The 19,182-nt window shown below is 33.7% G+C and overlaps 1 protein-coding gene across 1 annotated transcript; it reads left to right on the forward strand.

Moving 5' to 3' along the window:
• The first annotated feature begins 12,355 nt into the window (after positions 1-12,355).
• Positions 12,356-18,583, forward strand: LOC139897829 (NAD(P)H dehydrogenase (quinone) FQR1-like). The gene is made up of 4 exons (XM_071880540.1): positions 12,356-12,562; positions 17,159-17,252; positions 17,455-17,717; positions 18,219-18,583. Exons 1-4 carry the CDS (start codon positions 12,540-12,542, stop codon positions 18,448-18,450), a joined length of 612 nt encoding a protein of 203 aa, XP_071736641.1. The 5' UTR covers positions 12,356-12,539; the 3' UTR covers positions 18,451-18,583.
• Positions 18,584-19,182: the final 599 nt, after the last annotated feature.

Below are 19,182 nucleotides of genomic sequence, written 5' to 3' on the forward strand. Positions count from 1 at the left end.
ACTGTACGCTAAGTTTTCAAAGTGTGCATTTTAGTTGGAAGAAGTTCAATTCCTCAGTCACATAGTGAACAAAGAAGGTATTCAGGTGGATCCAGCAAAGATCGAAACCGTTGAAAAGTGGGAAACCCCGAAAACTCCGAAACACATACGCCAGTTTTTAGGACTAGCGGGTTACTACATAAGGTTCATCCAAGACTTTTCCAGAATAGCAAAACCCTTGACTGCATTAACGCATAAGGGAAGAAATTTGAATGGAAAGATGAACAAGAGAAAGCGTTTCAATTGTTAAAGAAAAATTTAACTACGGCACCTATATTGTCATTACCTGAAGGGAATGATGATTTTGTGATATATTATGACGCCTCAAAGCAAGGTCTCGATTGTGTATTAATGCAACGAACGAAAGTAATTGCTTATGCGTCTAGACAATTGAAGATTCACGAACAGAATTATACGACGCATGATTTGGAATTAGGCGCGGTTGTTTTTGCATTAAAGACTTGGAGGCACTACTTATATGGGGTCAAAAGTATTATATATACCGACCACAAAAGTCTTCAACACATATTTAATCAGAAACAACTGAATATGAGGCAGCGTAGGTGGATTGAATTGTTGAATGATTATGACTTTGAGATTCGTTACCACCCGGGGAAGGCAAATGTGGTAGCCGACGCCTTGAGCAGGAAGGACAGAGAACCCATTCGAGTAAAATCTATGAATATAATGATTCACAATAACCTTACTACTCAAATAAAGGAGGCACAACAAGGAGTTTTAAAAGAGGGAAATTTAAAGGATGAAATACCCAAAGGATCGGAGAAGCATCTTAATATTCAGGAAGACGGAACCCGGTATAGGGCTGAAAGGATTTGGGTACCAAAATTTGGAAATATGAGAGAAATGGTACTTAGAGAAGCTCATAAAACCAGATACTCAATACATCCTGGAACGGGGAAGATGTACAAGGATCTCAAGAAACATTTTTGGTGGCCGGGTATGAAAGCCGATGTTGCTAAATACGTAGGAGAATGTTTGACGTGTTCTAAGGTCAAAGCTGAGCATCAGAAACCATCAGGTCTACTTCAACAACCCGAAATCCCGGAATGGAAATGGGAAAACATTACCATGGATTTCATCACTAAATTGCCAAGGACTGCAAGTGGTTTTGATACTATTTGGGTAATAGTTGATCGTCTCACCAAATCAGCACACATCCTGCCAATAAGAGAAGATGACAAGATGGAGAAGTTAGCACGACTGTATTTGAAGGAAGTCGTCTCCAGACATGGAATACCAATCTCTATTATCTCTGATAGGGATGGCAGATTTATTTCAAGATTCTGGCAGACATTACAGCAAGCATTAGGAACTCGTCTAGACATGAGTACTGCCTATCATCCACAAACTGATGGGCAGAGCGAAAGGACGATATAAACGCTTGAATACATGCTACGAGCATGTGTTATTGATTTCAGAAACAGTTGGGATCGACATCTACCGTTAGCAGAATTTTCCTACAACAACAGCTACCATTCAAGCATTGAGATGGCGCCATTTGAAGCACTTTATGGTAGAAAGTGCAGGTCTCCAATTTGTTGGAGTGAAGTGGAGGATAGACAGATTACGGGTTCGGAGATAATACAAGAAACTACCGAGAAGATCATCCAAATTCAACAACGGTTGAAAACCGCCCAAAGTTGACAAAAGAGCTACGCCGATATTAAAAGAAAAGATATAGAATTTGAAATTAGAGAGATGGTCATGCTTAAGGTTGCACCTTGGAAAGGCGTTGTTCGATTTGGTAAACGAGGTAAATTAAATCCAAGGTATATTGGACCATTCAAGATTATTGATCGTGTCGGACCAGTAGCTTACCGACTTGAGTTACCTCAACAACTCGCGGCTGTACATAACACTTTCCACGTCTCGAATTTGAAGAAATGTTTTGCTAAAGAAGATCTCACTATTCCGTTAGACGAAATCCAAATCAACGAAAAACCTCAATTCATCGAAGAACCCGTCGAAATAATGGATCGTGAGGTTATAAGACTTAAACAAAACAAGATACCAATTGTTAAGGTTCGATGGAATGCTCGTAGAGGACCCGAGTTCACCTGAGAAAGAGAAGATCAGATGAAAAAGAAATACCCGCACTTATTTCTTGAAGATACGTCAACACCTCCAACTGTTTAAAATTTCGGGATGAAATTTATTTAACGTGTAGGTACTGTAGTGACCCGAACTTTTCCATGTTTATATATATTAAATGAAATTGTTATTTACATGATTAAGTGTTTCCAACATGTTAAGCAATCAAACTTGTTAAGACTTGATTAATTGAAATAGGTTTCATATAGACAATTGACCACCCAAGTTGACCGGTGATTCACGAACGTTAAAACTTGTAAAAACTATATGATGACATATATATGGATATATATATAGTTAACATGATATTATGATAAGTAAACATATCATTAAGTATATTAACAATGAACTACATATGTAAAAGCAAGACTACTAACTTAATGATTTTGAAACGAGACATATATGTAACGATTATCGTTGTAACGACATTTAATGTATATATATCATATTAAGAGATATTCATACATCATATTATCATGATAATATAATAATTTAAAATCTCATTTGATATTATAAATATTGGGTTAATAACATTTAACAAGATCGTTAACTTAAAGGTTTCAAAACAACACTTACATGTAACGACTAACGATGACTTAACGACTCAGTTACAATGTATATACATGTAGTGTTTTAATATGTATTCATACACTTTTGAAAGACTTCAAGACACTTATCAAAATACTTCTACTTAACAAAAATGCTTACAATTACATCCTCGTTCAGTTTCATCAACAATTCTACTCGTATGCACCCGTATTCGTACTCGTACAATACACAGCTTTTAGATGTATGTACTATTGGTATATACACTCCAATGATCAGCTCTTAGTAGCCCATGTGAGTCACCTAATACATGTGGGAACCATCATTTGGCAACTAGCATGAAATATCTCATAAAATTACAAAAATATGAGTAATCATTCATGACTTATTTACATGAAAACAAAATTACATATCCTTTATATCTAATCCATACACCAACGACCAAAAACACCTTCAAACACTTTTATTCTTCAATTTTATTCATCTAATTGATCTCTCTCAAGTTCTATCTTCAAGTTCTAAGTGTTATTCATAAATTCTACAAGTTATAGTTTCATAAAATCAAGAATACTTTCAAGTTTGCTAGCTTACTTCCAATCTTGTAGAGTGATCATACAACCTCAAGAAATCTTTCTTATTTACAGTAATATATCTTTCTAATACAAGGTAATACTCATATTCAAACTTTGATTCAATTTCTATAACTATAACAATCTTATTTCGAGTGGAAATCTTACTTGAACTTGTTTTTCGTGTCATGATTCTGCTTCAAGAACTTTCAAGCCATCCAAGGATCCTTTGAAGCTAGATCCATTTTTATCATTTCCAGTAGCTTTATCCAGAAAACTTGAGGTAGTAATGATGTTCATAACATCATTCGATTCATACATATAAAGCTATCTTATTCGAAGGTTTAAACTTGTAATCACTAGAACATAGTTTAGTTAATTCTAAACTTGTTCGCAAACAAAAGTTAATCCTTCTAACTTGACTTTTAAAATCAACTAAACACATGTTCTATATCTATATGATATGCTAACTTAATGATTTAAAACCTGGAAACACGAAGAACACTGTAAAACCGGACATACGCCGTCGTAGTAACACCGCGGGCTGTTTTGGGTTAGTTAATTAAAAACTATGATAAACTTTGATTTAAAAGGTGTTCTTCTGGAAAAATGATTTTTCTTATGAACATGAAACTATATCCAAAAATCATGGTTAAACTCAAAGTGGAAGTATGTTTTCTAGTCATCTAGACGTCGTTCTTTCGACTGAAATGACTACATTTAAAAAACGACTTGTAACTTATATTTCCGACTATAAACCTATACTTTTTCTGTTTAGATTCATAAAATAGAGTTCAATATGAAACCATAGCAATTTGATTCACTCAAAATGGATTTAAAATGAAGAAGTTATGGGTAAAACAAGATTGGATAATTTTTCTTGTTGTAGCAACGTGAAAATTGGTAACAAATCTATATTAATCATATCCTAGCTAACTTATATTGTATTATACATGTATTATAATATATATGTAATCTTGGGATACCATAGACACGTATGCAAATGTTTTGACATATCATATCGACCCATGTGTATATATTATTTGGAACAACCATAGACACTCTATATGCAGTAATGAGGGAGTTAGCTATTCAGGGTTGAGGTTGATTCCAAAAATATATATACTTTGAGTTGTGATCTAGCCTGAGACGTGTATACACTGGGTCGTGGATTGATTCAAGATAATATATATCAATTTTTTTCTGTACATCTAACGTTGGACAACTAGTTGTAGGTTACTAACGAGGACAGCTGACTTAATAAACTTAAAACATCAAAATGTATTAAAAGTGTTGTAAATATATTTTGAATATACTTTGATATATATGTACATATTTGTTATAGGTTCGTGAATCGACCAGTGGCCAAGTCTTACTTCCCGACGAAGTAAAAATCTGTGAAAGTGAGTTATAGTCCCACTTTTAAAATCTAATATTTTTGGGATGAGAATACATGCAGGTTTTATAAATGATTTACAAAATAGACACAAGTACGTGAAACTACATTCTATGGTTGAATTATCGAAATCGAATATGCCCCTTTTTATTAAGTCTGGTAATCTAAGAATTAGGGAACAAACACCCTAATTGACGCGAATCCTAAAGATAGATCTATTGGGCCTAACAAACCCCATCCAAAGTACCGAATGCTTTAGTACTTCGAAATTTATATCATGTCCGAAGGGTGTCCCGGAATGATTGGGATATTCTTATATATGCATCTTGTTAATGTCGGTTACCAGGTGTTCACCATATGAATGAATTTTATCTCTATGTATGGGATGTATATTGAAATATGAAATCTTGTGGTCTATTATTATGATTTGATAATATATAGGTTAAACCTATAACTCACCAACATTTTTGTTGACGTTTTAAGCATGTTTATTCTCAGGTGATTATTAAGAGCTTCCGCTGTTGCATACTAAAATAAGGACAAGATTGGGAGTCCATGCTTGTATGATATTATGTAAAAACTGCATTCAAGAAACTTATTTTTGATGTAATATATTCTTATTGTAAACCATTATGTAATGGTCGTGTGTAAACGGTATATTTTAGATTATCATTATTTGATAATCTACGTAATGCTTTTTAAACATTTATAGATAAAATAAAGGTTATGGTTATTTTAAAATGAATGCAGTCTTTGAAAAATGTCTCATATAGAGGTCAAAACCTCGCGACGAAATCAATTAATATGGAACGTTTATAATCAATATGAACGGGACATTTCAGTTGAGGGCCTTTCGGACCGACTTACTTGCTCACTTATCTCGTATCGACTTTTACCGCACTTTTACTGTGAGTTATAGCATCCCTTTTTACTTCAACTATATTTGGGACTGAGAATATATGCGCTTTTTATGTTTTACTTGCTAGGCACGGGTACTTAAACTTTATATATATGTGGGTTATATAACGGTATAAACTTTCCCCTTAGCTCGGTAACGTTTAGTCATTGGTTTTTGAACCGGTGAACGCGAATCTTAGATATGGATCCATAGGGTTTGACATCCCCAACCGGGCTAGTCGCGCTAGCAATTAACGGGTGTTTAATACTTCGTAGACTTACGCACTCGCCAAATGTACTTTTAGGGGGTGATATTACGTTAAGTTAGTTACCAAGTGCCCACGGTTAAGCATATACTTTTCATACTGTTTTGAAATACGAAATCTCGTGGCCTACCTTACATTACTGTTACAATTAAACTATAGCTCACCAACATTCGTGTTGACATTTTTAAGCATGTTATTTCTCAGGTGCTTAGACGCTTGATGCTTCCGCTGTATTAGTCTCGATGTTAGACTTGCTATGTAGACTCCGGTTGCTTTTGTTTATAGATGTCTCTGCATGAAACTTTTACTTTACATTCACGAACTATGTTACTTTTGAACAATGAAATTGTAATGACCTTTGAGTCTCGTACTTATGTTATTGCTTTCTATTCGTAGAAGCACACTATCGTTTGTAAAACATTTGACGTCGGTAAAGACGTTACCCCTTTTTATGAATGCAAGCTTATTTTAAAATAGCATATAGTGTTTGACCTTGTAATTATCATGTTGTTAATGATCCGTACATGTTAATTTTGTACGAGGCGCCACACTTAGCATACATATGTAACATAATTAATCCCGTAAAACAAACGTATATTTACTTAAGAATACAATATTTATATTTTCAATAAAAATTATATTTATAATAATAATAAATAATAATAAAGTTTGCTTTAGAATCAAATATTTATATTTTTAATAAAAATTATTACTAATAACATGCGTCTTGTAATTTCTTCGAAAATTAAAATGCAATTATTTAATGAAAGTTGTACAATATGCTTCAAAGTTTGTATATGTGTTCATGGGGTGTTTTGTAAAAGATTGTACAATTTGCTTTAAAGATTGTACATATGATAAGATGAGTGTTTTATCATAAAGTTGTACATAATGCTTCAAATATTACACATATAGTCATGAGGGTGTTTTACCATAAGGTTGTACATATCGTTTCTCATATTGTACATTTGTTTAACATGTTTTAATTTTTATTAAATATAATTAGCTACTTTAATGACATCATCATATATGTCTTAGAAATTTTCTTTTTATTTTTGAATTATTTTTAAACTTGGAAATTGTTTATTTATGACATCATCAAATTAGGAATTTAATAGATACTATAGATAGATGAGTATGCGTTTATTAATTAGTAACAAAATAGAAATTGATTTATCAACATTCGGTGTAAACATTAAATGACTATTATACATATAATAAAGGGCAAATTTCTTAAAAAAAAAAAAAAAAAAACTAACTATTTTAACTCGTTTTTTTATTCTAGATAACCTATTTTACTTTGCAAGATTTTAAAAAATATTTTATCAAAAGTTAATCAAAAAGAAAAACGTCGCTAACTTTCTCTGTTAAGTGACAATGTGTCATGACACGTCATCCAATTTTTTTCCAAGTGAACTGCACATGAAATATCCACATCTCATCTCACATTCTCATCTGTAATTAAAATGAAGGTATATGTAAAATTATTAGTGATAAAAAAAACCTTTCCAATTAAACTCATCATTTTGTTCATTGTACCCAAGTTTTACTTCATCATTCATCATCATCATCACCATCCATTATCATCTTCATCGTTCATCAGGGCCGGCCCAATGGTGATACAACCTGTACATTTGTACAGGGCCCAAAAATTACTAAGTATCTAAGAAATCCCAAACAAATTAATGAACCAAATCCTTAAAAATAATTCTTCTAATCCTTTAGAATAATTCCTTAGAAGAGCGAACAAACCAGGCTTAAGGAGATTAGGCCCAACTTTTTATCTTTCTAAATTGAATCCAGAGAATTTGTATCTATAGTGTAACTTGTTTACTTCATTCACCGATGTGAGTAAGCAACATCATTAACATCATAAAAATGATGTTAATTCAACTATATTATTAATTCAACTAAAATTGATACTGATTTTAATAAAAATGATTTAGTGAACTAAAGAAAGAATGTTGAGAATAGAAGTATTGGCAGGTCCAGCTCAACGTGATCTTACATATTATGCTTATTTTTGTTTTCTTTTCATTTTCATTTAAAGACATCATTTAAGTTGCATAACATGTCTATGGTCCATGTGTAAAAAAACTATGTATTACCCTATTATTGTAACTTTCAGGCAACAAGATGAAGAGCTAGATAAATTAAGTCCAAGTGTGGAAAAGATAAGATCTGTTGAACTTGCTATACACGACGAGCTCCCTGCACAGGTCCATTGTGCTCATGCATTGAGATCATTTTAATGGTAAATGTAAATTTAAACTAGTCACAAACTGTGGGTAAGTAACATCATTATACATAATTGATGGTAAGTGTAAATCTAAACTAATCACGAATTCGTAAGTAAAAGAAACTTTAGAATCTAATAGGTAGCAATGTTTTTAGATTCGGATCTCGTTTAGTCTGGGTAGCAATGTTTCGATTCGAAATTTTCTGATATGTATGAACACTTGAATTCTTGTTTAATTTATTTAAATTTCAGATTTATAAATCGCTTTTGACTTCTATTGACTTTTGATTGATTTATATTTGTAGAGCAAATTAGCTAAATCTAAAAATGAGGAAAGTTTCGAAAACACTTAGTGATGGTGTCTGCAAAATTTAAGACATTAATTCCTCATACTATTTGAGTTATCGTTGTTTTTATGTTAAAAAAACGAAATTGAAATCGACTTTGTTTGCGTTTTTATTCTAGTTTTTAGAAAAACTAAAATTGCAAACGTGTTTAAGATTACTCAACACAACTTTTTGAAAATATTCATAGCTTAATTTGGTGTTTTGAGATACTTTTACACATCGCCGTCGTTAACCACCAAACCCCCAGATCTGAAAACGATGAAGTGGTTGTAGGGACGAAACCAACATTTTCGTACAAACCACAGGAACCATTTCAGCAATTTTGGTACAAACCACATGGACGATTTCAGCAATTTGTCAAAAAAGAAAAGAAATAGATGAAAATACCCTCACATGTCTGGCACATGACTGAAGTTAACGGAATTTTTTGACGGCCGTCAGAAATAGGGTCTAAATCAGCAACATTGACAAACCACTGGGACCAAATCCGTTGAAAAAAAGCACAGAGACGAAACCAACATTTTGGTACAAACCACATAGACCATTTCAGCAATATTGTCTATAAAAAATCATTGAAGTATATGATCTAGGTTCGTATAACGTGATATGTTTGTATTGAGCCATTAGCCTTAATTTTTACCATTCACTTCAAGCCTTCTTTTCTTATAAACTAGATTCGGAAGCCCGCGCGTTGCTGCGGTTCTCAATGTTTTTGTCATAACGTTTTTGCAATAACGTGTTTTGACAAAATATTTGTTGTACGCATTTATCGTTGATTATTTACTCATTTATCCCCACTATAAATTTATAGACATTTATTTTTATTATGTTTTTGAGAGCAAAATATATGAAAAATGAAAGGATTTATACTTCGTAATATTGCAGTATTTTTTTGATTAAAAAAAGTTGGAAGATGCAACGGCCAACTGGACTTCGTATTTGGTAGCCACATGATTTGGTCAACAATTACTTTACTACTTTGTCTTACCCCTTTACTCTCGATTAATCGAATAGGTGGTTTCGGTCGTGAGATAAAAAATTAGTTTTCCAACCCGATATCATATTTCGCTGCGGGATGATTTTGATCGGTTAACGATAAGTTAATTATACGTAAAAGGAAAACGGTTACCGGTAATATTAACATACTCTAAAGTTTATATAGAGTATAATATAAGAATTTAATTTAATTGATGTTCGAAATATAAATCTTTACAATTTTATGTAGGTTCAATGTTTTGTGTAACACATATTGAAGCTAAAAAAAAGAATTTAAAGTGGTAATGTTTATAACTTAGAAGTTCAGTTTGTCATTTTCATCGTAAATGGGGGTGTAAATAGAAAAAAATAAAGTAAAATGGGTTGATTTCATCCACATATCCATCCTACCCTATCTTTAGTACTCCGTATTCTCTCATTTAACAGCTTATTATCCTCTCCACCGATCTTCCCCAATTTTCCATTCTCATTTTCACTACCATTATAATATCTTACACTAAAATCATAAAAAAAAAATCAAGAAAAATTATATCGATGGTTGCGGTTGACTCGGTGGTTTCCAGTAGTTCCGACCACCTGAACTCGATTTAGTTTTTGGGTTTTTCTAACACCCCACTCTTAATAGAGTTGTACTATTTGTATGGTTAGTTGTACCGTGTGCATATTTAGTTGTAATATATATGTGAATAGCTAGTTGTACTCAAGAATGCAGGTAAGAAAAAATTATTATTTTTGATGTTTTTTTACAATATTAAGGTGTTGGCCGACGGTGAAGGTCGACGGCGGCGTCAGCTGTTGTGATCGTAACTGTTGCCGGAAGTAGCTTTCCACCGCCACTCTCGTGGTGTGTTGGGCTATTGTAGTTGTTCTCCTACAGGAGGTCCATCGCTTGACATTTTTCAGAGCCACGGTCGTGAAAAACCCGACTCAAAAACTTGACTTTTCAGGTATGTGTTTTTTCTAACCACTACCAAACCGTCCTATGTTCAGATTTGTTTATTGATCGGTTGATTTTTAGATTTGTTTTTGTTCCTTTAATATATATGTTTATCGTTCCCCCCCCCCCCCCCCCCCCCCCCCCCCCCCCTTAAATCATACAATTGGGTGGACTCGTGAGGTATTTGATATGCTAGGTGTCTTTTAAGTTTTCAGGTATGTTTATATATTTCATCAAACACTAAATTGCCCTTTGTTCCGGAAGTTTGTCTCATGTGTGGATCTGGATGTTGTTTCTTTAGATCAGATTTGATGGTGGTTGAAAGTTGTGGACGGTGACGGTCGTAGCCGGCCGTGAAATCGGCGGTGGTAGGTGGCAGTGCATGGTGGTGTAAAGTGGCTGATGGTGGCGGTTGCAGGTGGTTGGTGGACATGGAATACTGGTGTAGATGGAAAAGAGACTCAAAAATTAATAAGTTCATGGTTTTTTTTTTTTTTTTTTTTTTTTTTTTTTTTTTTTTATGAATATATGTAAAAAGACGAATATTAACTGGTGGTCGTTGTATAAAATCAGGAGATTAAATAAATTATCTCCAAAAAAAAAAAAAGCTACTGTAGCTACAGTGCGCTACAGTAGCTACAGTGTTTTTGGGTATGTGGCGGGTTATGATTGGAGGGTGATGTCCATATTTAGTGTATAGTATAATTCAGAAATTTACAATTGTTACCCTCTATTTTTTTTTTTTTGATTCTAAACCCTGTGAATTTTTAAATTCTTTCTTCTTAATTTTATACTTTGCACTCTGCAAATTTTTTTTTTCTAATATTAACCACTACAAATTTTCAATTTCTAAATTTAAGTTCTCTTACTTTCCTACCTGATTTAATTTTATTTATTATAAACCGTCAAACCTTTTTTTATAGTTATTTCCTCAATTTCTTTTACAATATTTATTTAACAACTTTTTTTATTACTTTATTCACATCATATTATATTTTTCATATGTAATTAGTTACTATATAATCAAAAGAAATATCATAACTACTGTACGCTTTCTTACATTTTTAAGAGGTGTTTGATATGTTGAAATATATTATTGTCTCTTGAGTTTTGTTAGACTCATAAACGGTAAAATATATTTATAAAAAAAATATATAGTTATGTGCTGCATAATGTTTTTTGTACGCGTCGGAGCAATGGCCGCCGTAACGCGTGATTGACCACCTACTTGTTATACTCATATTGAACAATACTCCAATATATTGTCTAATGATACATATAGATAATTAAGTTGCCAATTTCATAAGTGACGTTTGACGATAAAAATATATTTTTTTTAGAAACATTAATAGTTAGATATGATAATATCATTGTTCAAGGTGTCGAGATGAAACATTTCGTTGAGTTGGTTAAGGGTATTTAATTTTGTGTGTTTGCTTGTTTCTTGGGCTGCTTCTCAGGCTGATGGGTTCTCGATGATGGTTGTTTTCTACTTGGGATCTTGGTTTGGGATATGATACTCCTTGTTTTGTGTTTTTGTTTGTTTGTTGATTATTAGTTAGTCGATTTACGAGTTTGTTAGTTGTGAGCTTTAGTTTAGGTTCTTTTTGTTTTAGCTAACCTTGAATGGTTATTGTGCTTCGTGATAGTACTTTGAAGCTTGACTCTATTGATGAAATATTCCTTAATGATTATTAAGTTTTTAGTTTTTTTGCGACGAAAAAAACTCTAATATCAAGTATGTGAATGGATGATTTTTTGTCTATATATCTTATCTTCTAACACACACGAAAGAATTATTTATTAATATTTCTCTTGGTGATTAATATAACCAAAAAATCAACTTAAACTCGCTCCATCTTATCTTAAATAGTTAACGCATAACAAGTAGGTCCCGTTATAACGAAAAAAAAGGTACTTTAAAGTGTGACAATTCGATTAGTTATACCTAGAGACGTCTGTAACAATAAAAAATGATGTTAACTTCGTGACACCAAACCTTCATCATTTCACAAACGGTCCCACTTTATTTCTTTTTCTCAACCAACTTCATCTCCAACTCCACGACGTCGTTTACCAAAAGGTGCTATAAATAGCAAATAAATAAAGAGGCACTTCAGTGCTCTCTCAACTTAAATCAATCGCAACAGATTCGCTGATCGGCGATCGTAAACTAACACCAGATTCATCCATCAATGGCTACTAAAGTGTATATCGTGTATGTATATACTACCTTTATCTCTATGTATATACTGAAGTGTTTTAACGCGGTTTAGTTCAGTTATGTTGATTCTTCTGCTATTAATTGTAATATTAGTGATTTGAACTCACATGACTATTATTTTATCTCATTTTAATTTTGATATACAATTTTGATGGCCGATGATTGATTGGCTATGTATATCCGCTGTATCTTTTGCATTGTTTGTATTCTTGTTTTTAATGTGTCTAGAAGTATGCTTAGTGTAGAATATAGGTGTTGTATCCTGTGGGGATGATTACTTATTACTTATGCATATTATAACAATGAGTATTTTGAGGTGTAGTCATTGATTTTTTGTAGCTTATATATGAAGTTAATAGTGAATTTGGAGAGTAAGGAGAGCTTGGTGTCCAAGTTAAACTTGGCGACCAAGTTGAAGTTGGGTATACAGTGGGGTTTAAGCCTTCATACCAAACACAATACTCTTTAAGTTTTGAGTATTGTTTTTTCTCGTGTCTAAGAGTAGTGTAGAGTCGAATCTTTGGAGAGTGTATCCGGTTTAAAGAGAGTGATCGGTATATATCATTGTAACAATTTGAGATAGTGGAAAATCTCTTTTTAGGATCCCGTGGTTTTTCTCCAGTTTTGAAGTTTCTACGTTAAATCTTGTGTTTTTAATTTTTCTACTGTTTTCATCGGGCTGGTTATTAGGAACTAGTCGAGGTCGTTTTTCCAACAAACTGGTATCAGAGCTTAGATTGATAAATTAAGTGGTGTTTAGAAAGTCTAGTCGGACTTAGTTGTTGGATTTTCCGAATAGTCAAGTGCCAAAAGGATCATGCCTCTCCGCTTAGATCTGCTTAGCCATTTGTTTTGTTAATTAGAGTGTCAGTACCAAGAAGAATCAAATTTTCTTAACACTTCCATTTTGTATTAGCAAGCTCCTATTTGAGGAGAAAAGGTTGGACGGTCACAATGTCTCTTGGTACTGATGTGTACAGATAGGATAAAGAAATACTCTGGAAAGAATCTGGTATGCTGGAGGGGCGGGAAGAGTGGGCATGTAATGGTTAATTGTCCAGATGGATCTAATTCAACAAATGGCGCCAAAGGCGCTAACGATGTCTCCGTTGTTACGAAGAATGACGAATCCCTCTAAAGTCTTGTCATCCTCATGGTGTATCTGCACCACCATGGAAAGGGATGTTTTGTTATCGGTTCCACAAGTTACACATGGGACCAGGTTTGGCGTTTATACAAGTTGTGTGGAGTAAATTGATGTTGATAGCTGATGGAACTTTCGAGAAAGCCAAACAGGGAACTTGCAGTGGCGTGGTGAAATTCTTAGAATAGGATATTTTGTGAGATTTTTTAAAGTGGAGTATGATAACTATGTTAAGAATTATGATTGTCTGTGATGGCAATGATTGTCGGTTTAGACAATGTTTGATATGGTTGTAAATTTTATCTCTTGGGTTGGAGATTATGTCAGCAGCATGAAGATGGAGATCTTGAAGTTGTAGTCGAGGAAGCATCTATATCGGTGATATTGAGATTTAGGTAATATAAATTAAGGGATGATTTGTTAGATCTTAATTCAATTTCATAAAGAGTGGAATGTTCTAAATTGTGAACTTGGAGAGCAAGGTGAACTTAGAGAGCAAGCTGACCTTGGAGAGCAAGGAGAGCTTGGTAGCTGAGTTGTGCTTGATGGCGAAGTTAAACTTGGTGACCAAGTTGAAATTGTCTATATAAGAAGGTTAAGCCTTCATTCCAACTTGCACCAAACACAACACACTTTAAGTTTTGAGTCTAGTTTTATTCTCTTGTCTAAGAGTAGTTTAGAGTCGAATCTTCTAAAAATGTAGTCGGTTTAAAGAGAGTGGTCAGTCTATATCATTGTAATAATTTGAGATTTGAGATAGTGGAAATTCTTTTTTCAGAGCCCGTGGTTTTTCTTCGGTTTTGGAGTTTTCACGTTAAATCTTGTGTTGTTAATTTCTCTACCGTTTTCATCGGGCTGGGTGTTAGGAACTAGTTGAGGCCGTTTTTCCCAACAATCTCCCGTGGCGATGATTACATATGCATATTATAACAATGAGTATTTGGAGGAGTCATTGATTTTTTGTAGCTAATATATGGAGTTATGGCTGTTAGATTTGCAACACATATGGTGATTAAGGTGTTAGGTGGCTGACTCAACTCAAGTAATATAGATTTGTCAACACATGGAACAATAGTCATTTCGTTTTATTTTGGACTTTATCATCATTTGGAATCATGTGTGTGTTTACCGAGGAATAATCATCTAGAGGTAGGAATGGCTTGATGATGCTAAGGCGACGTTTGGCTCACGGAATCCAATGGGATTTCGGCGGAATTGGAATTGTATTAAGACACGCGTCGTGTCTAAATACAATTTCAATTCCACCAGAATCCCATTGGATTATGTGAGCCAAACGAGGCCCAAGTTCCTGCACTAAGTATTGTGACAAGTGATAGTTTTGATTTCATATTACCTCAGATTTCCCATTAGTGTTGTGTTATGTTACTGATTTACTTACTTCATGGTTGAATAAAGGGGGAAATAGAGAAAAAGATCAATAATAATAATTTCCATTCTGCTTTTTTTCGTGGTATGAGGTACTCGAAAAAGAATCCCGTGTCTCGGGTTCGAGTCTCACAAGAGGTTTTACCTCCACCGTAAAAGAATCCCGTGTTGCGGGTTCGGGTTGACGGGTTTCCTTTGGCAGGTGTTGTGAATATGAAAGGGTGGGTGGTCTCAGATATTGCGTTCGGACCCCGTCAGTAACTACTAACATGCTGTCTAAAAAAATTCTGCTTTGCCTTTAGTTTGCAAACTTCTAAGTTTTGAGTTGATCTTATTAGTATATATTGAGCTGCTGATATTTGTCTGAAATATTTATCTAATGCAAAACTTTTTGTAAGTTACATGCCTTTATCTAATGTCAAACTTAGCCTAAGTTACATGCCTTATATCTTGTAAGTTACATGCCTTGTACCTTTTGATTTTGACATGATTTGAAGGGATCATATATTTTATACTTGAACAAGATCCGTCATTGATATACATCTACACTTACAATCATATCAATAACCATTTTCATCAAATCAATCATCATAAATGGTTAATTTAGGCTAACGCTATGAGAGAAAATAACATTTTGACACAGAAACTATTAGGCATATCTGCTGTTTTATACTGTTTATCTTAGATACTATAATCAGAACTGGACGAAGATAATGCAGTTGATATGATTATCAGAGAGAATAAGTATAGTCAAAGGCATGTGTTTTTATTAAAGCATGTAAATGTAATTGACAAGCCAAGCATGTAAATGTAATTGACAAGCCTTTAGAATATGTATGCGAAGTGATATGATTATCAAAGAGAATAAGTATAGTATAGTCATTGGTATATCTTTTTGTTTAAGCATTTAATTGACAAGCCTTTCATAAAGGAGTACGTAATTCACAAGATTGTGAAAGTACACCACTTGTATCTTATTATACATATTTGATCACTAGTTCTGTAACTTTTCAGAGTATGGGGTCGGATACTCGCCCTCCTGGGTAGCCTTAATAGGAAAAAACCTTCAACCTTTAAATTTTGCATTTGATTTAATATAAAATCAAGTCTATTGTGCAAAAGCGAATGTTCTTACTCCACAATTTTCCCTCAAAATGGATAAACCTGTTTCCTTAAATGTTGACTGTAGAGGAGCGTGCTAAGATGGATAAACCTGTTTCCTTAATGATATTTTGCAAGGCCATAAAATAGTTAATGCACACACATGAACAGATTAGTTGCTGGAACTATAATTTTGGTAATATTGGGACTAATAGCTGTTTCAGAGTTCTCCTCTGCATATATGCCTAGCAACTGCTTACAAGTCTCATAACCTTTTTTTTTTTTGTTATTAAGACAGTTAGGGTAAATATTGTCAAGTTGATATAGTAAGTGATAAGACAATTTTCTTGTGTATACATTTTGCTTCTCTGGCTTTATAATTGGTGAGATGCGCATTACCATATGTAGACCTAGCAATCAAGGCCCAAAGCCTCAAAAATGGGTCCGTTGAGTTTACTTGAAGACCCAAATGGGTCCAAACACATAATAATAATAATAGAGAAAATAAAAGAAGTGATCAATTTTAAAAACTTATCAAATCTCAACTTCTTTTAAAAGATTAATGGGTCATGGGCTTGACCCAAATGGGTCTTACTAAAATTAAATCGAGACACGTTTTCGAGGCACGTTTTTCGATGCACGATTTCGACACGCGTTTTCGAGGCGCAATTTTCAGTGCGCGTTTTTTCTTCCTACCATATGGTAGGAAGATATTGTACGAGTGGTAGAACTAGCGTGTAACTTACACCCTTAATATTAGTACATAAAATCTTGAAATGGTATATCAACAAACAACCTTATATCATCATATAATATATTATATTTTCTTTAATATATACTATATATATATATATATATATATATATATATATATATATATATATATATATATATATATATATATATATAGAATAGATGATTAATATTTGCTTACAAGTAACATTTCACTGTTGTAACAGGTATTATTCCATGTATGGACATGTAGAGAAGCTAGCTGAAGAGATAAAGAAAGGGGCTGCATCAGTTGAAGGAGTTGAAGCCACTTTATGGCAGGTAGATTTTTTAATATTTAAGGACACGTATTTTTATGCTATACGCCTATACATTGTTACTAAATCTGGGCTGGAACATGAATCCAAGTTTTTAATATCACTTTAATAAATATAATAGATAATAGATAATAGATAATAGATAATAGATAATAGATTTGTGTTCACTTGTATATATGATTCCACTGTTCCTGGTTGGGTTGTAGGTACCCGAGACTCTCAACCACGAGGTACTTGGGAAAATGAGTGCCCCTCCCAAGAGTGACACACCGATAATCACACCAAACGATCTTCCGGAAGCTGATGGCTTCGTTTTTGGATTCCCAACAAGATTCGGTATGATGTCTGCTCAATTCAAAGCATTTTTTGATGCCACCGGTGGTCTTTGGAGAACCCAACAGCTAGCCGGTAAGCCAGCTGGTATCTTCTATAGCACTGGTTCTCAAGGTGGTGGCCAAGAAACCACTGCGTAAGCACCTGTTCATCCCGATTAGCTATTTATTCACGGTTCCATTTTTTATAACACATGTAGGGGTGTTTAAGTTTCAAACCGATTAACCTGAACCCGGGCCTAATGAAAACCGAAAAAAACCTAATTGAATTTGAAATCGGTTTTCAGTTCGGTTCAGTTTTCAAATTTGACTTCGGTTTTCGGTTTTATCTTTTCATATTCGGTTTAACTGAAAACCGAATTCAACTAATAACATAATAAAATAACTAATATATATAGACAAAAAACCGATTTTAGAATCATAATTCAAATTCAAATTACGATTTGTTATGATTATTTGGTTAAATTATGTTTTGTTTTTTGTTTTCTCCTGTTTTTTGAAACCGAACTGAATTCGGAGTTCGGTTTTCAGTTTGGTTTTCAATTCGGTTTCCAAAAATTTCAAAACCGAACTAAATAAACCGAGAAAACCAAAAACCAATTTGGTTGAACAACCCTAAACACTCTTGTTCATTACAGGTTGACTGCAATTACTCAGCTTGTTCACCATGGAATGATCTTTGTGCCTATTGGATATACGTTCGGAGCTGGCATGTTCGAAATGGAGAAAGTGAAAGGTGGAAGCCCGTACGGTGCGGGAACTTACGCTGGGGACGGGTCAAGACAGCCGTCTGAGCTCGAGTTGGAGCAAGCTTTCCATCAGGGGAAGCACATTGCTACCATCACCAAGAAACTTAAGGGTAGCGCTTGATCTGCTCTTCAATACACAAGCATAATAGTATTCAAGTATAAGTGATTGCGAAAATTCTATATATTGTGGTTTTGCATTTTACGTAAACTTACTTGGTGGTGCTAAAAGTTGTATACATGTATGTTTTATGATACGTTACTGTGTGCATAATACGCTTTGAATCATGATTGAGGTTATTGTTTTCTGAACGTATAAGTTTATATCATAATCTATTGTTGTGGAATAAGAGTTATCGGAAGTTAAAACTACTTAGACACCGTGTCATAAGTTGACGCCTCCTGACGCCCCTACCACAACATCAAGGCTGATGATGCTGGCGTCACTAAGACGTTTGATAGAAGAACGTGTTTCAGACAGTGTCACGATTGATTATTCGAATTTGACCGTTAGCCGTCGGTCATAATACCGTTTAATATATTTTTTTAAACTCCAAATTTTTGCATCTATAAATATCTCATATTTACCAATTCATTTTTCACACTCAAATTTCACTTTACAAATTTTAATTTTATGGATTCGCGTGAACATTTTAAATCCGACTCGGAAGCCGAACTTATTGTTGAACTTATTCAAGAATATTTTGAAGAAGAGTACTAGCCCGAGCGTATTTCAAGAGTTCAGTGATACAATCCGAGGGAGCGTGAGGTTGACGCGCTACGCTTGTGGGATAATTATTTTTGTGAGAAACCAAAATATACACTGGCACAATTTAAAAGTCATTTTTGTATGCGA

The sequence above is a fragment of the Rutidosis leptorrhynchoides genome, chromosome 3 (genome assembly GCF_046630445.1).
Source record: "Rutidosis leptorrhynchoides isolate AG116_Rl617_1_P2 chromosome 3, CSIRO_AGI_Rlap_v1, whole genome shotgun sequence".
Classification (NCBI taxonomy): Eukaryota; Viridiplantae; Streptophyta; class Magnoliopsida; order Asterales; family Asteraceae; genus Rutidosis; species Rutidosis leptorrhynchoides.